Source organism: Ambystoma mexicanum, chromosome 5q (assembly GCF_040938575.1).
Source record: "Ambystoma mexicanum isolate Mex_15411 chromosome 5q, UKY_AmexF1_1, whole genome shotgun sequence".
NCBI lineage: Eukaryota > Metazoa > Chordata > Amphibia > Caudata > Ambystomatidae > Ambystoma > Ambystoma mexicanum.
This window is the reverse complement of record NC_090933.1, coordinates 520656253-520682734: the sequence shown is the minus strand read 5'-3', so window position 1 is coordinate 520682734 and position 26482 is coordinate 520656253. Positions and strand designations below refer to the sequence as shown.

At 42.7% G+C, this 26482-nt stretch overlaps 1 protein-coding gene and 1 long non-coding RNA gene across 3 annotated transcripts in view; one reads left to right on the top strand and one right to left on the bottom strand.

The window, feature by feature from the left end:
* The window catches only part of SPIDR (scaffold protein involved in DNA repair), a 3076965-nt gene that overhangs the window by 1756385 nt on the left and 1294098 nt on the right, over positions 1-26482 (bottom strand). For both annotated transcript variants that reach the window (XM_069621022.1, XM_069621023.1), the window contains one exon: positions 10918-11018. In XM_069621022.1, coding sequence (XP_069477123.1) covers positions 10918-11018 — 101 coding nt within the window. The remainder of the gene's footprint in view (positions 1-10917; positions 11019-26482) is intronic.
* LOC138497496 (uncharacterized) overlaps positions 1-26482 on the top strand; it is a 405756-nt gene that overhangs the window by 315144 nt on the left and 64130 nt on the right. The gene's annotated exons all lie outside the window — the stretch shown is intronic.

Below are 26482 nucleotides of genomic sequence, written 5' to 3'. Positions count from 1 at the left end.
TCAGCAGACCCTATCAAGATAGTTTGCGGTGTACCCCAAGGTTCTTGCGTCTCGCCAACTCTGTACAACTCTGTACAACATCTTTACCAAGCCCCTATTCGACAAATTGGACAGACTGGGTGTCACCTACACAAATTATGCAGATGACACTCAGATCCTCATTCCCCTTTCGGGCAATTTTAATTCTGATACAGCCTTGGTAAACAAAATATATCTCATCATTCAGGCATGGATGGCCATGCACGGCCTCTGCCTGAATGATGACAAAACTGAAATCCTGCTCCTTGGATCCACTGCCAACCTAAAAAAACGTAGCCCTAACTAATCTTCATTCAACATCGATGGCAACATAATTACAGTTGCCAAAGTAGTAAAAACCTTAGGTTTTTACATTGACTCTACTTTGACACTGAAGAAACAAGTGAACTCCCTAGCATCCTCCACTACACTTGTAAGCTCATTAGGGCATGCCGAGCCTTCATCACCCAAGCCGGCTGCATCATCCATGCCAACGCCCTAATACTTTCTAAACTCGACTATTGCAATGCCTTGTACTTAGGAGCCAACAAACATCATTGACAAAATTCAAACATTGCAAAATAATGCCCTTAGAACTGCCCTTAACTTACCCACTAGAGAACACATCTCTAACATAAGAAGAGAACATAAGTGGCTAAAAATCAGTGACACAATTTCACTTAAAACAACCTCACTTACCTTTAAATGTCTCAACAACGCAGCCCCCCTACCTTGCAGCAAGAATAGTGAAAAGAACATCCAACGACCCTACCAGAACTGCCAACTCCTACTGCCTACAGATACCCAAATTCAGACTAAAGAAAACAGGCGGCAGCAGTTTCCTGGTCAAGGCAGCCCAGTACTGGAATGCTCTCCCACCTGACATTAGAACAGACCAATCCTACTATAGCTTCAGACAGAATATTCTCACATGGCTACCTTCCAACGATTCCAAAGCTTAACCTCATTACAACTAATACCTACAGATCTTAACCTAATCGGACTGTATATATGTATATTCTTCAACTGATCTGCCGAGATAACTAACTGTAATGCTTCATATGTATCCTGTGCTTCACTCTGTAACTAAGTTTTTAAGTATCCATGTTTTTCTGCTCTCTGTTGCGCCGAGTTACCTTCGGGTTTGGCGTGCCATGCAAATCAATAAACAAACATACATAGGCATCAGCTTTCCAACTTCCCTGTCGACACTACAAAACAAACATCCTTCTTGGGCTTCAAGCTGATCTCTCATAATTTGGTAACTTTTTAATAATTGGAAATCTCATAGTTGAGCTGTATAACTGCTATTAAAATGAAAACCGTCCCTAAACTCATTTACGTTTTGTCAACTCTTCCCAATATACCGTGAGCTACAGCTATTCCAGCACAAATTCTTTCAATTTTCTCTGGGGAAATGGTATGCCAAGGGTGGTGTAAAAAAATGTTAGGAGAAGAAAACGTTAATGGTGGGCTTGGTGCCCCAGTCCTTGTGAGATATTGTGAGGCTGCTCTACTGTGCTTTCGCTTTGACTAGGTTGATGTCAGCTCCGCCTTAGCTTTCTCCACTAACCCTCGGTATGGGACAGCCTTGACCTTCTCCCTGGATTTAATTCTGATGGATTTAAACACTGGCAGGCGGGAGGCCTTACATGATTAGGGTAGCTGTATACTAACAAGAAGTTATAGGTCATGGTCATGCTCTATAACTCGTAAACTCACTGGGTTAAGCCATTTGATCCACTCTGGTTTGGCTTCACATAGGGTCTCACACCTTTATAAAAGCCTTGAGGCTGCCATCATGCTCCATACTTGAAACAATATGGAAATGGATTGCTAGAACGAGCTGGCCAGTACCTCCTGGAATGAGATCCAGACAAGAGCAGTCAGTGTTTCTTGCAGTATCAATGAAAAGAAAACAGAGAGGTTCCTACTGCAGTACTAGCTCACTCCTATCCTTCTACACATAATTAACTACTCTTCCTTACTCGTTCGCTGGCGCTTTCCGCTGGCCCAAGGAACACTTCTACTTTGACATTTGTAGTGGACTTGTTGTATGGTGCATCCCCTCTGGGCCAAAGTCCATAGTGAGACAGGCATGGTATCAAGAGAGACCCAGACTCAAAGATGTTAGTTTCAAAACCTTTATTTACTAAGGTTCTTGGATTGGTGTAATGCTTACCTGGCCCTAACTCTAAACGGATGGTTTCCTTAACTGATGTTTCTAAAGGCCGTCGACGGATGATAGTCAAAAATAAAAGTCTGTCTGTGTCTATACCTATGCTTGCTCACACTCTTTACAAAATGTGATAGGTAGTCCTTAAGAAAGAAAGAAAACTGTGGTTCAACAAAAAAATAGGAAACCAAGGTTAGTTTCAGGTGGCGTTCTCACCAGGTGTAGTTTGGACAATGTCACAAAAAGGAGTTCAATCATAAAGGGCTGTTTGTAACCTTCTCCTCAAACCCCTTGCAATATTCTCAAATACATTCAGCGTCTTTAGTTCCTTGGGGTTCCCTTCCCCAAGATTCAGCTTGTCCAAGTTCCAAACACCACCACAGAAATATAACAGTTCATTTTGAAACTTCTTGGAGTTCCCTGCCCCAAGCTCAGGTTCCTTTCAGTTTCCAACACAAGATTCAGTTTTGTCAGATTGTACCTCTCCTTTAAAATACAGTACTTTCCCACACACTTCACTTGTGGGGTACAATCACAGACTTTCAAAACCACCTGGTTCTTTACTTCCCCTGGGCCTGACCACTCCCATCTGTAACCCCACTATTTATTTTTTGCTCCTTCTTTTAAACCTTTTGCCCACAGGTGCTTCCTGCACCCCTTCTTATTCTCTTTTGCTTCTTACTTGTGCACACTTGCACCTTCCTTTTGCTTTCCTTTTTTCCAACGTGCACTCTTGCACCTTCCTTTGCTTTCCTATCGTGCCTCTTGCACGCTTGACACACTGCCCTCTCTTTACCGTGCACCCTCCGCACTCTTAAGTCTTTATTCCACTTTCCTTCTTCGCACAGTTCAAACGCTTTTCTTTCACTTTACTTTTCTTCCGCGCCACCAGCGCAACTTCCTTCTTTCTATTTCTCTTATTCTGTTTATCTCTCACACTTTTCTGTCCTTCAGACACTTTATCTCACTTTCCACTTCGTACCACTAACACTGTCTTTCTCCCGCTCCGCTTCAGTCAAACGCACGCTCCCGAGTTTCTCTCTCTCACTCACCGGGCAGTGTTGCGTTGACAAGCTGTCCCTCCGGATACATGGGGTTGAGGTCAGGGTCTCACAACCTGCCCCTCAGTTACCCTTGGGACCAGCACAAATCCCAACGGAACAAGCATTCCGCCCAATGCCAGCAGCACGAAACAGGCTACCTTACTCCTGCTACTTGGAGGCACGACTCCCTAGCCACGCTGCAGCCCTTTCCAAAGACTGGGCCAGCATCTCGGCACGCCGTTCTCGTCCTGGTTTCCACTCCTGCTGCTCTCTGCTCCTTAGCTTCTTGGCTCTGGACAGCATTCCCAGCTCGTTCTCCTCCTTGTGGAAAACCACACCTTTTATAGTTAAAAATACAGTCAAGTGGAGTCAGGTGTGAATGGTCATTTTTAAATGACTGACTTTGACTTTAAGTGGGACAACTTAAGTTCTTTCTGTGTTAGGTTTCCCTTACTTCACCCATGATGTTACTATGGGTAATCTTTACTGCTCCTAGTTGCCTCTTCCTCATCCCAGTATTGGTTGAAAATGGTGAGGGGGGTGATGGACTGGTCCATTTCCTGCTACTCTATCAGGCAATCGACAATGGACATAGGAATATGCTCTAGCCTGCTTTTCCCTCAAGGGGATGGTTGCCCCCTTCCCTATTCCTGATGGTCGATTATACAAACAGGAGTCTTGATGGTATTCCCTGTGATCTAAATTGGTAGAGGATGAATGGATATTATTGTCGGACTTCTGTCTTTGTTTTAGGTTTTTCCTTCCCCACCTTAGGCAATTGACTCTCTCCTTCCTCCCCCTTGGGTCATGGATGACGGGATAGAAATGAGTGAATATGAGACCTGGATTAGGGTGACGGGAATCAATGTATCCCATGAAGGCGCCTGGGACTTTTTCCTCCTCTTTGATCACCCTGTCTGAATGCTGCATCTCGTCTGGGGTATTCGCACAAAGGCAACCCCAGATTCCTCTACCGAGGTGATCCTCCCTTGCTCGTCCATCCCCAGGGTTGGGATCCAAGAGCGATGGCCCTCACTTGGCCACCTGAATAGAGGACTCTCTGGGTCTTAATGCGAGAATACCCTAGGTTTCTCACACCATGCACACATGCAGTTGATGACCATGTTTATGAATTGGTAGGCCACCAAATGAGGCTGGCTATGCAGATTCTGTTGGCTGCCAGACTTACTAATACTCAGTATTGGGAGGCCTTCTCAGCTCCTCCACTTCAGATTTGGTTGCCCAACGTTTGGAATTCCTTGGATGGACAACATTTCAGTGTATATGAAAGTGCAACATATATTGGTACCTTTCATTGAGTTTGGCCAGAAATCTACACACATCTTTTCCTGCATGATTGGTTTCATCGCCTAACGATATTATACAGATTCAACCCGCTCCTCGATTAATAAAATGTCTATGTGAATGCAATGTATGCCATTGAATTCATATTTTAAAAAACGTATGTAATTCCCATAGACCTAATTATGGGTTTCAAATTATGATTCAATGAGCAGGAACTAAAAACAGCTCCTGGCTGTAAGGTATCACCCTACAAAAAGAAGTATCTATCAGAGCACACCTAATTACTCAAAAACTAAATAACTATTTAGAGAAATTTTATTACAATTCTGGGTGCTGGGGAGGAATACACGCCCTGACACTGAAGCATGTGTTAAACATAAAACAAAAAGTGTCTAAACTTAAAGACACTCCCGTCCCCTGCACACCTTACAAGCTGAAAGGTATCACCCACCAGTAGGCAGGAGCTACTGCTGGGGAACCAGAAGTGCGTACCCAGAGCACCGCAATGCACACTAACTTTTTATCCATTGTATATGATTCATTAGGTTTAAATGTGTAACAGACGTGTCCTAATTCTCCTTTATTACCATTCTCAAATGCTAAAAATTAATGTTACGTATGCCTGGGGAGCCAAAGGTAGCTCCTGGTAGCTGTTGGTTTCAAGCTAACCAGGCTCTCCTGGGGTAGAAGCAAGAGCTAAATAGCTACCAGCTCCCCTGAATTTCGAACCCTGTTACTGCAATAAAACAAGATCCTTATTTCCCCGCTCAACTGCGCGTGTCAAACCTATTTTAAACAGTGATCTGCACTATGATTTATTGAACCTACTTGAGTATTGTGGGGAGCAATAAATGCAATTCACGTTCTAAATTACCCAATGAAGCCATTATTCTGCTTAGCGTTGACTACCTCTTTGAGTAGAAAGAGGAGTTGTATTCATTATTAGTACTAGTTACTCTATGTCTATGTGATGAAGCGGAAAACTGAAACCTAGAAAGAACGAGTGGGGAGTCTGCTTTCCGTGGCTGCAGGCATGTGATCCAGGTCCTTGTGGCTCAAGTAAGCAGGAAATCAGGAGGGTTGAGTCTTTATCATATTTGGAGGCCAGCAATGTGTTTTCTCGAATCTGGTACAGTGAGAGACACCCTACACTCGCATTTTGATTTTGGGGCAGTGGCTACAATTAGATAGGAGCTAGAGCAACAAGGTATAAACAGGACAAGAAAGAGGGAGCATAAAAAAGGGTAACAAAATGGGAAGTCAAAATCGATTAACAAGATGGGAAGTAACAGTGGCTGAATGAAACAATATAGGTCTGTGTAGTCCGTGTCATGTGTGGCACCTCTATCACACACACCATTGGTGAGAAGTGGGGAAGACCAAGACAAAATGTCCTGCCGGTGGAGGTACCACTGAGAATCCAAGACGGAAGGCAGAGGCACAAGAAGTGAATTCATGAGATGCGGGCAAGTCCAGGATACAATTTCCTGCTGTGGAGGAACCAGAGAATCCAAGATGGAAAGCTGAAGGCACAAAAAGCTAAAGAATGTCTCAAACGGAGCTGCTGAGCAGTCGTGAGGTCGAAGAGAGAACCCCTGTAGAAGCCAGAACGACCAAAGTGAAACAGAGCGATGCACTAGAGAAAGAAGTGAACCGCTGGGGCAGAGTGAAGCTGCCAGAGGGAGCTTAGACATGGAGCTGGGCTAGAGGGAGGGCCAGCAGACACACAACTGAAACAGAAAGGATAAGACACAATAAATGCAAGAAGCAAGTGGGGTCTTCAGCAGAGTGGCCATTGAGAAAGCCATCCTTCTAAGAGACGCTGCATACTGAGAACTCGAGTGGAAGTACCTAGAGCACCCTGACAAAAGGCAAAAAGGATAAGAGATGGTGCATCCAGGGAATTCAAGTGCATGTGGCTAGAGCACACTGAGAAACAATCTGATAGGACACACTGCATAGGAGTTTGAGGGAAAGTTCAAAGAGCACTGAGAAAGAAAAACTGATTAGCAAGCAGCACGCTGGGAATTTGGGTGCATGTTCCTAGCATGCAATGGGAAATGCAAACTGAATGATGACATTGAATTCTGGGATAAGGAATCCGAACTCCTTAAGCATCCTGGAAAAGAAACATTGCAAGATCACAGCAGTCAGAACTCTTCAACCATTGTATGAAAGATACTGACCTAACAAAATGTTAAAAAAGGAAGTCCAGTGAATATTCTCGACTCAGAAAACAAGATACAGGGGCACATCCCGAAAACCTTAAAAAACAGAGCTTTGTTAAACTTTTCCTTCACTGTTGCAGTCTATATTTCATCAACTCTATCGCGTGTAGCATTCTGTGTTACATTTATATAGATTGCTCTACTGGAGGGAATCAGGACGTCTTCTAAGCTGTATCTATGGCTTGGGAACAAAGGATGTTCTTGCCTTAATCACAATGCAGCCATGGAATGTCTCATGGGAATGTAATGTTGCCGTTTAAATAATAAGTTTATTGTGAGTTAGTTCAGATTTGAACTTTACACAAACAATACAAGTACGTATAGTAACTTAATACAAACATAGATACGGTCAACACATTAAATATGAAAATTATATAAAATTAGACATATATATATATATATATAAAACAATCAGACACAATACAGTACAGGGATAAATAATGTGTGACACACTTCATACATATCATATACAGCCCAACACACAAAATACCTGACACAAATGAGCGCATACCACAAGCACTAAGCAGCAAGTAAAAATCGTAATGGCCAAGCCTCAAGCTTCAGGCTTAGGGGCTAATTCCTGGGGAACCGCTCAAGGTTCCACTAAAGCCGGCTGGTTTGGTAATAAACTTTTAACCCAAACCCTATATAGTGCCAGCTGTGTCCTAATTGAGTCCGAGTTTAAGCAATAATCCCAAAAGGACTCTCCCTTGATGGTCTCATAATTGTTTACCAACTTTCCCAACTGACACATATACAATGGACCCAAACGGGGGCACATAGTCAGGACGTGCCTGGTGGTTTCTAAATGTTCTCCCTTCTCACAGATACGACAGCACCTATCCTTTGGTAAAATACCCAGCTGTGGCCCAGTAACCGCTAATACACAAAGCGGATTCGTCCGCAGCCTTAGCATAAATTGACGCACCTCCGGATCTGGGCATAATAACAGGTATTGTTGGGGCTTTCTGTACCTGTGGATTACATGCGTTACAGCTTCGTACCCCTTCAAGGTTGACAGATGGATGTAGTTCTGAGTCCAGTCCCATCTGTTCATTTTTTGTATGAAGGATTTTTTTTGATGGATAAATGGCATTAGCTGCTTCTTATCATGGGACCAGTCTATTTCGGCAAAGAGAGACTCGTTTAGCTGTTTATAGCTATTGCCTTGAGGTGACTTTTCATTATCAAAGTTAGTACCAGCCAAGCTGAGCAGTTTACATGATAAGGAGGAAATAGCTTTCAGATAAAAAACACCTCGAGCTCCAAATGCCATGCCTTTCAGGGATGTTAAACTCAGTTCTAACCTAAGATACTGAACAGAACAAGCCGGGCCAATACTCAATACTGCACGCCAGTACTGCCCCTCAAGTATATTGAGCCAGTTCTGTCTTATATGGCTAATGCCTCCAAGCCATACAAGATCGTGGGGACAAAGCACTGTTGATGAAGTCTAATAATCCCTGCAATACTAAACTCTGCTGTTCCTTTGGCGAATTTACAAGCCTGCAATATAAGAAGTTTTGCCCGCCTCTTTTCTTGCGAGAGGATCAAATTATAATTGGTTTGAGTATCAAATTCTAACCCCAAGTATGGGTATGATTGATCAATACTTATTCTACCCAGGCTTGTCTCGACCCCTGAACGACAAGGGCCACTTTTGGCTATTACCATATCTGTGTTTTCCTTAGGTTAAAAGTAAGCCCCAGGTGCGCAGAGTATAGGGACAGCTCCTCGAGCATGCTCTTTGCTCCAGACAACGTGCGATCAAACAATATTAAGTCGTCCGCATAGAGCATGTCTACAATAGGGGTGTCCCCCAATTTTGGGGTGCAATTAGCTTTAGCAGCCATCCGGGGTAACAGGTCAGCTATATACAAATTGTAGCACATAGATGCACCAACACAGCCTAGTTTAACTCCCATATTAATAGGAATGGGATCAGTGGCCTCTCCCTCGTTGTTAAGTCTGACCCTGGCACGGTTGTTACTATGTAAGCTCACCAATACATGTAGTATCCAACCAGGGCACTTTAAGTCCCTTAACTTGTCCCACAGGGTCTACCTCTTAACTTGGTCAAACGCACTACAAAAGTCAACAACAATTATATACAAGGTGGCATGTTTTGTTGCTCAGGGTGTTATTAATCAATAGATCCAGGACCCTGATGTTATGTGCTGTCCCAGAACCAGGTCTAAACCCCGTCTGTGCATAGTTCAGGAAATTTTTTGTTGTAACCCAGATTTCAAGTTCCTTAAGGACAAGTGTCATGAAAATTGTTCTGGTTACGTCAAGCATGGAGAGAAGTCAGTAATTACCAGCATTGCATCGGTCTCCCTTTTTATGCACTGGTATAAACACCGACCTTCTCCATGAAGACGGAATCACAGCCGACCTACAGATACGTGAAAAGAGTGTCAGAAGTACATGCGCCCAATTATCCGGGTCGCTTTTTAGTACCACGTTTGCCAACCCATTCGGGCCAGGGGCTTTAGAGGGTTTAAGTGCTACGATAACCTGCTTTATCGCGTTATGGCTTAAAGGCAAGGACCAAGGGTATGTACTTAGTACAATGGCGCAAGCGGGTATATTTATGTTGAAAAAAGTATGCTTAATGTGTGCTACCTACTGTTCCTCACCAATAGGATTTACTATTCTTAATCCCTGGTCCCCTCCTGCCGTTTAAAACCCTACAGGACCAGCAAACGAGTGAGCGCAGGTGAGCGCTTTACCTACTCTTGTACAAATGGCAGTTTTTTAGTCGCTTGCCAATAAAGCTTATTTTTCTTTATTGTTTAAGGCCAAAAAACACATTCATTTAAATAAAGCAACATGTTACATTTACTACATGAAAACATAACATTAATTAACAAAGACAAAACTAGGGAAGTATATGATGTGCTTGCCTATCTTCTCAGCGCAACCATACACCATCTTTTTATGATATAGCTGGAGTGAATGTGTACCAACACACCCAATAAACATTGGTATGAAAATTGGACTCAAATAATGCGCACTGTATCAAAACATCTAAAAAAGAAATAACTCATTAAATATTTAGGAGCGGAAACAATGTTACCGCTATAATGAAAAAATGTGCAACGTCAAATAAATATGTTTCACTTATTCTTGATCAGTAGTGTGGACTTTACTCGGAATTCAATATTCATATTAAATTATATACAAAGCAACGTTAGAAAAGAGAAAGGTCAATAGTGTGTCAATAGTGTTAGGTATATGTGTAACAAGCTGGACAGGTTATGGTTATGTTCCATTACATATATTTTGCGGCTCGCTGAATACTTAAAGTGGGCAAGGCTGTCCCCTTTCCACAGAAACCAGAAGCAGGTGTTTTATTGGTTCCAGAAACTGCCAATCAGTTTTAAGCACACTGTCTCCAGCAAAGATTCCCCGATCTAGCTAGTGTAGCGGGCTTGGTTGAGATTGACTGAACAAAGACATGGTCATAACACTTAGTTCGACCACAGATAGCAATTGTTAATTATTTACTGGAACTTTGCACCATCTAAAAAAGATGAAAGTTATTAAAATAATAAATGTATGCTGGCACAGTTAAGCCTGCAGAACTTTCATATGCGGTCTACTGAATGTTTTAAACAAACAGATATTTGTAGCAAATATTGTGAGTATCGGACGGCCCAGATCAGGACAGAGATGCTCCCGCACCCCTCGTGGAGAGAATGTGGAAATTTAGCACCTCAGTTCCAGACAGCAATGCCAATTAACCAATCCACTTACAATTTCACCCCTCTGCATACACCTCTCAAACTCTAACCAAACAAAACCACAAGCCTACAACACAACAATCCGCACAAACTTCACTGCACTGCAACGACAAAACAAACCACACAGACTCGCACAACAGCACACGAGGACTACCGACCGTATAACACCCCAAGCACAGCCAATGAACTCACCGGTCTGAGGCCGCCAACAGCACATCACTGCTCTCTTGCGCTTTTCCAGCTTATTCCCACTAACTAACTAACTAACTAACTAACTAACTAACTAACCCCCGCCCCCTTTCTCCCTTTTTCAGAGCCGCCAGAGCGCCAGGGGACCACTGCGGTGGTGATAGTGCGCGGTACAAATATCCTTTAACATGAACATTTGCTCGAATCCTTACCTGATGGAGTTTTGTAGTCAGCAACACACTGGTGCCTCCAAAAGCTAACAGCAGATCGCTCTCTGTTCTGCAGCCGATTTAACCGCTCTGCTAGCCCTCCTCTGTAGAGATAAAAAAATGCTAACGTGAACCAAAGAGTTAGGATTCAGACCTGCTAAACGACAGAGGCAGAATCATGTACTTTTCTAGCTATGAAAAATACACACAATATGAATTTATACAACTTTGAGAAAAGGTTGTCCTCTAAAAGACATACCCTATTCAAGTATTAAAGTTTGTTCACCGTTAGAACATATTGCAGCTTTTTCTGAGTTTAAAAGCCCCTCCCACTGACCCTCTACGGTGTTGCATAAGTTACGTTTACGCTCATAAAGATGGAGCCTCCAGATATGGTATACCTAGTGCCTGATTCACAAAGACTTGCCCTGGAACAAATCTTGAGATGTCTGTGAGCAACTCAGGTGTGTACCTACTACCTTATATCACACGGCCTAAAAGCAAAAGGTGGGTATGCCTGGAGCATCTTTTAGATGCTCTTGAGCAAATGTTTGTGAATTATACTGGCAACTGGGCATCTCAACCATAATCCATCTATTTGTGTTTATTTGGAAGGTTGGGAAGCCACTTCTATCAGATGTGCTGTAAGTAGGACAAGAAATATGAAGAGCGGACGCAGTCTCTAAGCAGGGTGCCATTCCATAGTTGCAGTGGTTTTACCGAGGAGGGCGAGCCGGATAGCTGAGCGGTAATGCATTGGTACCTAGAAAGAGGACATTCAGTAACTGTGAGGTACATATTAGCACTGTCACTTCACCTCAAATAAATTGCCCCCGCACAACCTGAGCATGGAGAAGCGGGGAAGGGGAGAGCCTGTCAGCTTCGATCTTAAAATGGGAGAAAACAAACATCAGTCTACTTAAGCATATACCATTAAATACATATATGACAACAGGCATCAAAGCGGGCACACTTACACTGTGTCGTAAGGAGGGAGGAACAGAACATTCAGGTTTTGTGATCTTGACAGTTTTATTCTGCGGTTCAAAAGAAGGAAGGCCTATTCACAAGAAACAGAATTTCACAGAGGGATCCTACAGGTAACAAAATAAGTGGTTAGCCCTAAGCGACCAGGATCTTCCTGCTGGAAGAGTTAAACAAAAATCCCCTGGTTTTTCTAGGACCCCTAACACCCAGTTCATCAGTAGGTCTCCAGTAATGAAAAGTCAGGGTTTGTGGGAAACACCTATAGTAGTGTGGACAAACTTGAAAGGGAGAGTCTAGAGTCCAAGCAAAAACAAAAACTGTGAAGGGAAGGAGCAATAAGGGAAGTTTCGTGAGGTAGCCTAAAGCTAAAGAACCTAATGTCCAGAGTTCAATCCATAGTCTAGACTTTAATGTTCCAAACGTCTGTCCAAGATAATATTTCTCAAGCACAGTCACAGGGATTAGGTGACTTAGCAAACTTTTAAAGTTTATCATATTCAACAATAAAAACAGCAGTTAAACGTAGTCTCACAAAAAATGTAAATTGCGAAGTAACAGGTACCCATTCCCACATGACCCACCAAATAGGATAATGACAAACCCCCCCGACACCAAAGTTCAACCTGCCCCTCCTCTGACTCCTTCCCTTCTCCCTAAACCCAAACAGCAAACGCCCCCACCCAGAGTAGCAGAGGCCTCCCCTCTTTCTCTCAGGCCATTTATTTAGGACCCAACATGAGTCCACTGCTTCTTACACCACTATTAGTCTCTCCATAGTTGCCCTTTCCCCCATACCTTTTTGTGTTTACCCGGGCATCTTTTATGAAGGTATACTGCCTCTCTAGTTCCATATTTCTGTCCATAGTTTCCAGCCATTGTCTTCGAGAGGGATTGTCTTTCGAACTCCAAACCCTTGCTAGTAATCCCCTAGTGAGAAATTGGTGTCCCCACTGATGTCAAGAAGGCACAAAGCAGGATCTCCTATTTCTACGTCCACCCCGGCCCCAAGGATGTCCAGCACTTCTCCTCAGAAGTTGCTACTCTTGGGACAAGGCTGCATCATAGGAAGGAACGTTCCCCTCCCGTATTTAGGGCAGACATCATGTTCTCCTCTTCTCATCTTAAAGAGCCTCTGGGGTCTGTAGTAAATCTACGACACAGAACCTTAAACTGAACCAACCAAAATATGACATTCGTGGCTATTTCGCTACCTGCTGCCAGTGCCCTCTCCCAATCTCCCTCAAGGAGGCCTAGATAGTTCTCCCTTTTCTCTTTGAGTGGATTCATAGACATATATGTTTTTGCTGCTATCCGTCTATAAGCACTTGAAATTGGCGTAGTATCCAATCTTTCCATCACCACTTACCCCAACAGGGGAGAGCTCTGTTCTACATCGAAGTTCCCTCCCAACTGTTTGTGCAACGTGTACCTTATTTGTATGTATTGGTACAGCATCCCGTTGCCGAACCCAAACTGGACCTGAATTTCCCCCGAATGAACGCTTGCTAGGCCCCCCAACAATGAATCCCCTCTGTGCACCCACGAACAAAGACCTTGGATTTGTCAAAGTTCTGGTAACAGCCTGTTCCCCATGCGCAGGAGCGGTGGGTCCACAGTGATCTTGATGCCCCAACCTATTTTACCTAGTAGTGTGTGTCAGGTTTGCACCACCTACTTCCCCGCCAGGCGTAAGTCGCACATGTTCTTTCTACCATAAAGCACCTCACGGGGTGTGTAGGGTCCAAAGCACCAGTGGTCTAGGATGATTGCAGGGTCATAAGTATTGAGAAAGAACCAATCATTAGTGACCGGCAATTGAATACCACAGAAATATTTTCAAAGGTTCGGAAGATAAAGCCTCTTCCCATGCCGAGTTCTGCTGTGTTTCCAGAGCAATCCTAGATGTCCTGCAGCCCCGTCTGGACTAAAGGACAAAGAAGAACTTTGAGAACGCAACTATTTTAAACAGAGCTATCATACCCACCAATGTGAGTGGTAGATTTGCAAATCTCTTTGATTCAAGTAGGAATCTGCTGACCAGGAGATCACAGTTCAGCCTGAAGAATTTTTCTTTCAATCTGGTTATTTACACCCCAAGATTTTTAAAGGGCTCTGAAGGGGCCTGCAACTCTTCACAATTGAATTCTCCATATCACCCCCTGGGGCATGAAGCACACCGATTTCTCCAACGGACTTGCAGTCCGCTTTGCTCACCAAATTCATTTAGGAGGTCAATGGTTTGATATGCTTTCCTCGGGATTAATCAGGTAGAGGACGACATCCGTATAGAGCAAAATCCTGTCCTCATGACCCTCCGGCCAACCAAAGCCCTGAATGGAGTGGTCATTCCTAATCCTTCCAGACAGGTGCTCCATCACTAGTGTGAACAAGAAGGGAGACAATGGGCATCCCTGCCTTGCCACCCAAAAACATCCAAGTCAAACTCAGTAAGGGCAAATTCCTATCCCAGTCAATAGTCAATCAATATTTGCAAAGAATTTAGAGACACAGAATTGTTCTTCCGAGTCCAATATGAGTTCAGTCCCAGTTCAGAAATAAGTGAAGGAAACCCCATTTGAAGGCTCTGCCTTCTTGTTGCAATCAACATCGGTTGAGACTATCTTTATTGCTGCAGTTAAAACCTACGCAGTTTATGTTAGACGCTCATTGTAGCGGGTAACTTAGCACTTCAATTTGCTCCAACGGTCTCACATGTTATTAATCTATCCTTTTCTCAAAGCAAAGTTCCAAGCTCTTTCAAGACGGTTTTGATTTCTCTATTATTGAAAAAAACCTTCCTTTTTTTACAATTTCTGGCTTACAGCCAATTTATCTTGAATAGGGAAAATCCTGAAAAAAACTGTTACCTTGCAACTGCAGGATTATGTAGAAAAAAATTGAATTCTAGATCTCTTTCAATCAGGCTTTCGATCCAAGCATGGCACTGCTACTGCTCTTCTTACTGTGTGAGAAATATTGGTCAAGGCAGGTAATGGTTAGGTGTCCTTTTTAACTATGTTGGACCTCAGTGTGGTCTTTGATACTGTAAATCATGACTTCTTACCATCAGTGATCGAAGTGTACAAAAAGAAGTTGTGGAATTATATTCCCTGCCGGCCCCTCTCCTCCCCAAAAACCCTGTTGCTGCTCCCCTCCCACCTGCAATACAAACCCTATACCTAGGGTTCCTCCTTTCCTCCATTACACCAGCACCACTGTGTAAAGGTTGGAAGAATCACAGTGAAAGAAAATGCATTTTAAACTATTATCTTTATTCATTGTCCCAGACAGCATGCAGATTTATGCACCCTCCCCTTTCTAATCACCCACCATTCGCACCTCTTAAGGGGCATGCTAAAAATCAAAGCCACCTACCCAGTAACTGCACGTACAGCTGTGCCTGCCGAATTAAGTTGTTTAAATGTAAACTAAAAAATTCTGATTACTGTGGGGTAGGGCTATGATGGGGCATGGGAATGGGCATTGTCCGAAGCAGGCCACTGAAAAAAAACAATAGCAACCTAGCAGTTCTAGGATACCTCATGTGAGGTTGAAGTTGATTCAGCAGATCCCAGGTTCGAATCCCCAGCAGGGTTAAAGGAAAATATAGATGTGCCTTCTGTTTAAGGGAACGTCGTACCACTGGCATGAAGTCTGATGCAGTGCACGGAAGTGCACATTTAAACTTCTTCTTATGCTTTCATTTTAAAATGAAACTATTCCGGAATGGTTTCTTATTAAAATAAAAGTATAGGAATGGTGAAACTTAATTTAAAAAAAAGTAAAGGGGCACTGCACTCCCCTCTCCCCACACTTCGACCACTGCTTACTATATCAGCTCCAAAGTCCAACAGGGATGACTGATGTGAATTTCAATTGGTTTAAGAGTTTTCTCTCTGACCAAGAACAAATAATCAATATTAGTCCTTATACATCAGATCCCATTAAGCTGAGTTGTGGGGTTCCTCAGGGCTCGCCTCAGTCACCTTTATTGTCTAATCTGTACATGGAACCGTTGGTGAAAATCCTACCCATGGTTCCAGTTACAATATCATTCATATGCAGATGATACACACATTTTTGTCAAGCTTGCAGGCCCCTCTGGTAGAAGGTTTAACCAAGGTCTATGAATGGTTGACCAGAAATGGCCTACAACTTCATCTAAATAAAACAGAGGTTTTACTCCTTGGTCCTAGATCGTTGCTAAACAATTCCCACTGTACCCCCAGTCCACTTCGACGCTTTGGGCTTCCAACCTCTTACGCAGCAAGGGTGAGACATTTGGGGATTCTGTGGGATCGGGATTTATCCTTCTCCTCTCAGATTAATGAAGTATCCAGAGCTGGATTCTTCTGTCTTTGGCTATTAAAAAGAGCTCAGCCCTTCATTCCTAAGCAATTTTGGCGCCTCGTTACTGGTACCCTTATCACCTCTTACATTGACTATGGTAAAGGTGTATATGCAGGCATCCCAAAATATTAATTACTATGGCGGCTATAAATGTTGCTTGATTTACTACTCTACATCTGAACATTTTATTCACTGGGTTTGAAATGATCATTTCATATCCCGATGCTCTTTGTGTAGTCAACGTGCTTTTAGGTTTCTCTAAAATGGCGAATAAGGCATGCTTGACGTATAACGTCATGGAGCACCCCATTGTAATACTTGCAGCCTTTTCAATTGCAAAAGCAGCAACAGCTAATGCTTAATCGCAGGAGTAATGCCCTCTCATTACTGGGTCTAAAGTCCCACTATGATAAGCTAATGGGCTCATTTCCATGTCCTAATGTTGTGTTCTTCGTAAGGACTGCTGTCATCACCACTCCATATGAATGAGAGAATAAGTCAAACAGGGGCTGTACAAACCGCCCTTTTTAACTCTTCAAATCCTTCTGTCATTGCATCTGTCCATATTATCTCACCTTTACTTGTCTGCGCTTCTTTGAGTCCTTTTAAAAGTGGTCTAATGTATGTATTGTAAAAAAAAAAACAGGCCCTACAATAATTACATAGGCCTAAAAACTGCTACATTTACCTCACTGTCTCAGGCCTTAAAGTTTTCATGATTGCGTCTGCTCTCTCAGGTGTCACTTTTCTCCCTTCTTGAGCGATTAGAGTTCCTATATACAGGACCTCTTTCTGACAATAGTCTAGTTTCTCCTTGTCCACTTTGTATCCTTTTTCTGCCAATACTGTCATTAACTGAACTGAAACTTCTCTGCATTTTTTCTCTGTCTCGCTGCACACTAATTTGTCTTCGATGTACTGAATTATTGTGCTCTCGAGTAGTATATTACCTAGGTCCAGCTGAAGGACCCCATTAAACATTGATGGGGACTCACAGTACTCCTGTGGTAATCGTGTATGTTTCCACCGCTGATTTTTTATACAAAAATGAGTCCTTGTGAAGGGGAATTGAAAAGAAATCATTCTTAAAATCTAATACTGTAAAATATTTGGCTGTAGCTGAGATGTTTCATAATATTGTAGCTGGGTTCGGAATTTGAGGAAACCCTGCTTCAACAATATTGTTTATGGGGTGTAGATCCTGAATAAATCTCCATGACCCTCCGTCCATTTCTTTACTGGATACACAGCCGTGTTACATCGGGAATCTGATGGCACCAATATTCCCTGCTGTATCAAAGTGGAAATGGTTTCAAATATACCTTCATCTGCTTCTCGGGACATGGGATTCTGTTTTGCCCGTGGTAAACTTGCTCCTGGTTTAAGCTTTATTTTAACTGCTCCTTCTCCACTCAAAAGACCCACATCATATGGACTATTGGTCCATAAAATGCATGGTACCTTTCTAAATCTATCTGGAAAAATTGTGGCTTCTTTCTTATCAATGCCATTCTCTGTGGTATTTCCGTATCCTCTATTTTCATCCAATAGGTGACACTTCTACAAGCAACAAGTTGGCAGTAGATCTCTTGCTTTGGCTGGGGCCTCCCTCTGGAACCGCCTCTCTGAAACTTGAGGAGAACCATCGCACTTTCCCGTTCCCCCCTCTCCTGCAATTGCGCAATCTCAATGTCACCTGGCCTAGTAAGATTGTTGTCTTCCCTCTGGAACCCCCCCTTTGCCGCGTCGCGCCTTGAAACACTTGGGTATAGGCGTGTTATAAATGCCATATCATATCATACTTATGAAAAATAATTCATCATCTGAATTCTCATCTCTGAACACCTCCTTGTCTGTCAAGTATTTTACTCCAAGCCCTTCGTCAAAAGCTATTACTGTTCTCCATGCTCTTCATTCGTCATCTGTCCAATGAATAATCACCCTTTCCTCTCTTGCTATCCTTTCCTCCTCGTCATCCATAGGTAATTCTGGCCTAAACAAAAATCCATCAGGTATCCTCAGCAATTTACCTATCAATCCAGGAAGCTATGTCAACAAAATATTTACTCCATACAAAATACTTCTGGATCTAAAGGGATACCTCATAATGCTTTTTGGTCTGTAAATGTTAATATACATTCTTTCACATTCGTGAATCCCTGGAGTGGAAAATATTATTCCTTTGTCAGTAAAAGATATCATGTAAGATCTGTCATTAAACAGGGATTTAGGCTACCCCACCTGTCTGACACTGGCCGGGTGTGGATCCAGCACACTTTGTTGATAGAGCCCTGTAAGTGATCTGTACATTAGAGAACACCAAAGATATATATTACACAATATATTTTATTCATGTGAGTTTAAAAATAGCATAACATAGCTATCTTCCAAAACCTTTTCCTTGCCCGTAAAGGACGGGTTATGCATTGCTTAGGACATCTCAAAAAACAATCTCATCCATTGATTCTTTGCATACAATACTGGAAACTTGAGAATTGCAGTAGTGTGATCTTGTCCGTTGGTTTTCGATACAATGTAGTTGTGATTGTCCCATCTTCTGCTCTGAGGATGTTAAGGTCTAGGAAGGCCAGATTGTTGGTGTCATGGTGCATTGTGAACTTGATGCAGGGGTGCACATTATTGAGCCATGCGTGGAATTGTTGCAGTTCCAAAATGTTGCCTTTCCAAATGGTGAAAATGTCATCAATGTACCTCACCCATCCGACTAGTTTGTTTTTGTGTTGGTTGATGTGGCTGTATATGAATCGATTCTCTAAGTTGTCCATATAGAGGTTCGCGATATCTGGCGCAAAAGTCGATCCCATGCTGGTCCCTCTGATCTGCTGGTAGAATTGTCCCTTGTATATGAAGGAATTCTCCGTGAGGGCCAGTCGGATACATTCCTGAATGAAGGATGTGGGGGTGGATACATCTGTGCATTGGTCCAGGTACTCTTTGAGTACGTTGATACATTCCATCTGTGGAATGCTTGTGTACAATGCCTCGACATCAAGTGTGTCTTCTTGTGAGATCGTGGATGTTGTTCAGGTGGTGGATCATTCACTGTGCCAGAAACACCATTTAGTGTCCAAGTCCACTATATTTGTCCTGAAGACGGCACCAGAACACAAGAACACAAGCCACCTTCACGGTGCCAGAAACACCATTTAGTGTCGACTAGACAGAACTGTAGTCAACTCGACCACATTCTAAAGTCACCCAATGTACTAACCCACACTGCGAAGTATTGTATGCAAAGAATCAATGGATGAGATTGTTTTTTGAGATGCATAACCCGTCCTTTACAGGCAAGGAAAAGGTTTTGGAAGATAGCTATGTGATGCTATTTTTAAACTCACATGAATAAAATATATTGTGTTATATGTATCTTTGGTGTTTTCTAATGTACAGATCACTTACAGGGCTCTGTCAACAAAGTGTGCTGGATCCACACCCGGCCAGTGTCAGACAGGTGGGGTAGCCTAAGTCCCTGTTTTCTCATATCTCTTAACCCCCTCATGACTTAGGACCCCCCTAATAAAAAAAGAGGGCCACACCCCCCTATATTGCGAAGATTTGTCATTAAGTCATGTCCTAATATGTTAACTGGTGTCTGTCGAGAATCCAATAATGTCATAGACACATTATGTTCTCCTATTAAAATTGGCAATTCATCAGTAAATAGAATCAAACTCATACCCCAGAGAATCCCTGTGCATTCATGGCAATGCCAGACATTGGATAATTTCCCTCTCTAAAACAAGAGCAAGTCACTCCAGTGTCTACAAGAAACAATAATGTCTTGCCTCCTATCATTACCCTGACCCTTGGTTCCTCTTGGGGTTCTGGTGTCACAGATAGTACTGAACACATCGGGTCACTCTGTGGGCTTTCTATTGTGGATATAAATTCATATAAATTCATCCCAGTAACCGTAAAAGGTTTCCCTCCCACTGTCACACCCCCTATCCTGGGTGTAAGCGGATACTGTATTTGCCTTCCATTGTGGCACTGACACATGTTGGATCTATGTATACTGTTGTGTACTGTTGTGTCTGTACTTGTTGCGTCTGCATAGGCGTGTGCTGTCGTTGCCCTGGTGGCGACTGTGGTTACAGCGGAATCTGCTGCGTTTTATGTACTCGCAGAACATTTGTCTGATACTGCGTGTGATCTTGGACATAATACTCTGGTGGTTCTTTTTTATACTGTGGAAAATAACCCATCCTCCTTGGAGCTTTCCAGTTGTGCTGCATGCCCCCTCTACTTCTATAAGTTCGGGCCATATGTCCCATCCTCCTACAATACCAGCACTGCTGCGATTGTCCTCCATTAAATCCCCCCCCCCACTTGAGGGTTCTGAAATCTGCCTCCTCATCCTCTAGGTCCATTCCTTCTATCACCTGGTCAAACATGATACCCACCCTGATCTACAGGGTACCCTACATTGATTGGCTGCGTAGGCGATAACTCTTGTGTCACCACTCCTTCGCTGCTTGTCAGTACTGCTCCTTCCATAGCAAATTTCGACAACTTCTTCTGAACTAATTTTGCCTCCTCAAGCATTCTATCTGAGCTTTTTTCGTATTTGTCTATTATAATGATCGACAATGATGTACGATAGTCAACTGTATTTCTGGCCATGGCTTCGCTTCCATACATACCTGTTTTTTCATCCGTCTTTGCACTCGCTCGGCAGTCCCCAACATAAAATATGATGAAATATCGCTACCGTCTTATCCCATGGTTTCCCCGTCTCAAGACGCCAACGTTCTTGAATCTCCCGAATATAAGCAACAGAATCTTCGTTCTCTCCCATTTTCTATGCCATAATCGCGCCCATGTCTGATATATCAGGATATTGTACTCTAAGTGCCCTACATACATCTTCTCTACAATTATTAAATGGCGTTCCATCATGTGTCGGGCTTTGTGCTGTCACACTTGCATATCCCGCTCGTCTCCAAATGTCGTCAGCTATCTCTCTCCTAAGATAGATGCTAGTAGGCCTTTTATGTCACCCATTGCTAATGTCCTTCTCGCTGTCATTCTTTCTGACTCATAAATCTGTTAACTTGCTCCTGAAGTCAACCTGGGAAATTTACATTTCAAATTATCTTTATCCATCTGCGGCCACGGTGGATATTGTGGTCGTCCTCCCCCTTTCTCTAATAACAGGAATTGTGTAAATTTTGTTCTACGTATTGCCCGCTCGTCTGTTTCCTGGCAATGACCTTAATCTACTTAGATAAGGTGGGGATATTTCCCCTACGCTATGCGTCCGTCCTTGGCATTGTTCGGGATATGGTATAGGTTCCGGTGTTTTTCCTTCCGGTTCTCCCAAGTCTGACCACTTTACCCCTCTTTCTATGTATGGATCTATCGAAGAGATACATGCACCCTCCCCTAGCACTCTCTCATTGTCTTCCCTTTCTTCGTCTGACATCATACCCCAACTGTTACTGCTGTTATCCCTTTCCTCGTCATCAAGATCTAGTTTGCTTAGGGACAGCGTTCTAGGCTTGTTCATCATTATGTCATACGATCTGCCTCTTGTTTCTCTCAGTAGAGATCCTTTGATACTCTCTCTGGTCCCATGACAATCTTTTCCCTTCATCTGCTTATATTGTTCCCCAATCCTTTTCCCTATGCCTTTCGACTCATGCTCATCAGCCCATGTTGGTTCTCTAGGTATTTCGTGCAGCTCCCTACGGGGCTGTTGTGACCTTCTCTCTTCCTCCCATCGTTCTCGTTCTTCAACTGATATCACATCTATTAACAATGTGATCTTTTCATCATTCCTTTGTCTTCTACTCCTTCTCATTTCCTTCTGTTCTTCCTGTCTTTTCATCTCACTCTTGCCTTCTTCTCTGTAACCTTCTTTCTTTTAATTTTTGGGTTTCTAGTTCCTCACGTTTCTTCTTCTCCCCATCTTTTGTCGCTCTCCTTTACCTGCTCTTCATACCTTCTTCATTCGTCCCTTTGTTTCCTCTCTTTTTCCTTCTCTTCTTTGTATGCCATTTCTTGTTCCTCTATCTCTTTAAAGTCATCCATACCATTAGTGTTTAAATTGAGTACTATATGTAGTCCCATCCATTCATTCTGTACTATTCTCACTTGGCTGGCTCTCTCTTTCTCTCCTTTTTGTCTCTTGGTCTTCTTCTAGCTCAATCTATACCTTCTTTCACTAGGCTCCTCATGTTCCTTAAGTATAGACATATATTTGCGTTTTTTAATCTTACTTTCTTCTATGCTATCTTCACTACTATAAGCGGGGGGGGCGCATATATCTGATTACTATACCCTGCTGCTGCTTTTAGCTCCTTTAGAGGATAAAATCCCTGTTTCTCATTGGTTGTACTATTGTCCTCAGAAGAAGAAAGTAGCAGAAGGCATTGTGCCCTCCCCTTCATGCTGATTAAGCAGCCACTCCTTCTCGGGTGGGGCTCCTTTCTCGCTCTGATACATTTTCCCTAGCTCTAAAATAACTAACCTTTTTTGTAACCTTTTCCCTGTATACGCAGCATGCAAGTATGTTCTCATATGTTGCAATACTGTTCATTATAGGGATCTCTCTTGAGGCCAAGGCATGAACATTTTGTTAGCTGTGCCTTTTACCCATTCAGCATGGTATTTCCTAATCTTAGGTGTGTACCTCAGTAATGTTTTGCAACGGTGCATAAGGGGATTGTCCCCCAAGATGACAAGTTGTTTCGAACTGTCAATACTTATCGGATATTTTATTCTGCTACTACTTTTATCAATTAGTATTATATCAACGTTATTCTTCTTTCACCATACTTCATATATCACAACAATCAATTTGAGCAAGCACCATCAATTGCCGTCCATTCCTCAAACAATAGTCTCCAAAAACCTTTCCAAGCCTACACAATACTATTCTCTTTACTTCTTCATTACAGTTCTATTGATTGTTACTATCCTGTTTTATTACTGACAATCTAAGACTCTTGCTATATTTTTTTCTCAACTGTTACCCTCCTATGATTTGCACCAATCGTTTATTTTTAAAGTCTGATTAACAGTCAAATTATTACTATTGTTCTATATTTCCAGTCACCAACATAAATTATCACAACTAATAAAAACCACATGTCTTTTTCAAAGCAATCAACTTTTTACACTAACATCTTCATAAAAGCCCAGAAAAATGTGCACAACAATTTTATGATCGTCTTCTTTACCTGCCTAGTAAAAGTATCTCATCTTCATTTTAGCCCAGTGTAAAACACATCCTTCATACCGGCCTTGCCTCAGGAATCCCTAATCGTAATATTCCATCTTGGAGTGTTATGTGTTTTCTTCTATCTCCTTGAGAATAGGTATTCAAGCCATCTCTCCTTAAATCAATCCTGTTACTTTTTTTCCCCACTATATAAATATTTACACATGTAATTCAATACCTACCCCTTTTATTTGACACTCCCTATGTTCTACTTACGTCTGTTGCTCATTTCAAGCCTTTGGTATAGACTCTTCCCCAATCAACCACTTTACCATTCAGTCGGTGGGGCACCCCTGAGAACCAGACAGGAATTTCTTCAAAGTATTTCTTCCGCTCTCCACAGGAAACTCTGAGCTTCCGGCCGATGGTGGAAGATATCAAAAATGGGAGAGTCTGGCTCTGAACCATCCGCACCGCTAACAAATGTGCAATAACCCTTGGAACGGTCCAAGTGCCCAATGGGATTACCACAGTAAATTATCTCAGGGCCAAATAACCGGACAGACGCAAGGAAGATGGCAAAATACTACTTTATTATCAGTTCAATAAAGTAGGGAAAACTGGTAAACACACAGATTGCAGCCCACACTTTCTCAATGCATTTCAGTTACACAAAAGGTTTTATACATGAACATGTATCTGGTAGGCACGCCTTGACTTACATCCAACTATGTAAAATACTGATAATAGCATAACAGCAGCAGCGGACAGGCCCGTACAACAATGTATGGTTCACCATTACATAGACCCTCATGACTGGTTGGCACTCTCTTACCAACCTTGGACATTTGGCTCATTAGCCACATGTAAGCAGAGAACCCCTGGTGCAAGTGAACGTCAGACAACTGCCTTTCTTAGCTAATTAGCCTACCATCTCTCATCAGTTAGGCCCTAAGCCGAGGCTTCTTCTTTCTAGTTGAGCTTGCTGACTGGACTTTAAAAGGGAGTGAAGGTACACTGCTATTTTGGTCTGGCGCTTTATGAATAGTCCTTGTTTTCCGACCCTGAATCACGTGTGAGGAGACCCTGATTTTTTCCATTCTGCCCTTCTATTTATTGCTATTTGATTCAATTATATTGGGTGCCATTACTCTCCTTGGTCTCTGGAAACTTGGTTGCTCCATTCTGCATGTGCTTTCTGCATCTTCAATTGACCAATACTTGGCACTCGTAAATGTTCACTCCTTTACTTAATCTAAGAGAAATATGTCATGCGTACATAGCACATCCTCTTTGACTCCTTTCGATCCATCTAGTTGCTCTTGCTGCAGCATCCTTGAATCTGAGACACGCAAATACCCTTTGTTCTTGTATGAATTTGTATTCCAGTGCCTGTCAGCATTACAGCCTTGGTTTTCTTTCTCGGGGCTTCTTGCATACTATCATACGATGCTGACATCCATTTTCTTAGCTTGGGTGCTTTACTTGCGCTCTATTTCCTACTTTAGCAAGCTTCTATATTGTCGTATCTACCTTGCATTTCTGCATATATACATCCACTACATCTCTTGTCACTTATCTTCTTAGTGTATATGGTTTTCTTTATATTCGCATACATGTTTAATCCCGTACTTCAATCACATCTTCATTGTTAGATATCCATACATAGAGTTCAGTGCGTCAACGTCTCTTCCATCTTTAGTGGCGTCACTTTACGTCTGTCAGACTTCACTCATAGTTCTTCTATGTGCAGTGGTGTCTGCAGGCTCATGTCTACCGCATCAGTTCGAGGATACAATCGATATGGTTGTCTGAGCACATAACATCTTTCATACCTTTGATGTGGTATTGGGATAATACCAGGTGTAAAACGCAGTGCTTTCTTGTTGCTCTTCCAATATGACGGAGTTGAGGGGGTGGGCTCTATAAATGACGTGTACATCTGCCTCTCTACAAGTTTGTCAAACAGCTCTGACTAAATTAACAGCTCATGGAAAACCCTTGAGCCCGATTATCTCTATCCGTGTCCCTTGTGCGGGAGGACAAATGCACAGGGGCAGGGTATGTGAGGATCCTGTGGGTGTCCTCACTTATTCTTCTCCTACATCCTTTACCCCGGTCCCCAGGGAAAGGTCACAGCTTTGGGTTTCTGACCTTGGGTTTAGGGAAAAAACGCTTTTATTAAAAGTATGAGACAAAAGCCTAACCAAGAGTGTAGGAATTCTGTTAATGTTAGCTTTAGTGTGGCACAGATGAAATCTAGAGTTAAAATCGAGAAACTGGCAAAAATATCTATTTTTGAGATTCAGGACTTCAAATACCATAGTTCCTTGAGCACTATGCCAAGGAAGAGGAACAAACTGGATGCAGGAGTCGGCCAATTATGGTTAATGGCTCACAACTGGGTTAGGGAGGGAGGTATAACGGACCCTCCCATATGCCGGTCAGAGAGAAAGAGATTGAGAGCAAGAACGAAAGCAAAGGCAGAGCTGATTATAAGGAGGAGCAGGAAGCAACAGCTGTTGCGGCAGAAGCAGTAGTTGTAGGCAGGCCAAGGAAAACAGAGGTAGGCAGGCGGCTATGCGAATGAGAAGCATGTTGCTGGCAGTCTGAATCCTGAGTGAAGAGGATGTGTAGTAGAAGGTGTGGTGTTGGAACACCAAAGTACAGGTGAACCTGAAACAGTGAAGATTGCTCAAAGGAAAATGTGTAAAGGACTGTGGCAGGAGTGAAGAAGATAACCCCTAAGTCCAAGGAGACAGGAGGACTCCATTTTATCTTGTTGATTTATGAAAATCAGAGTGGCCGAACAACAAGTGAGAGAATCTGTTGGTGAGCGTCTCATGTGATGTAATCTCTCAAGCGAAGGCAATTGTATTTTAATGTCAGTATTCGTATGTTTGCGCGATTAAACAAAGTTGCCGTGAACGCTGTGGACAATGGCCAGCTACATTAGTAGCGCTCGCAAACAACGCGAGAAACTTTTATGGCATTAGTGATATTCTCTTGTTTTCTATTTCAAAGACGGTATGTCGCGCATGGGTA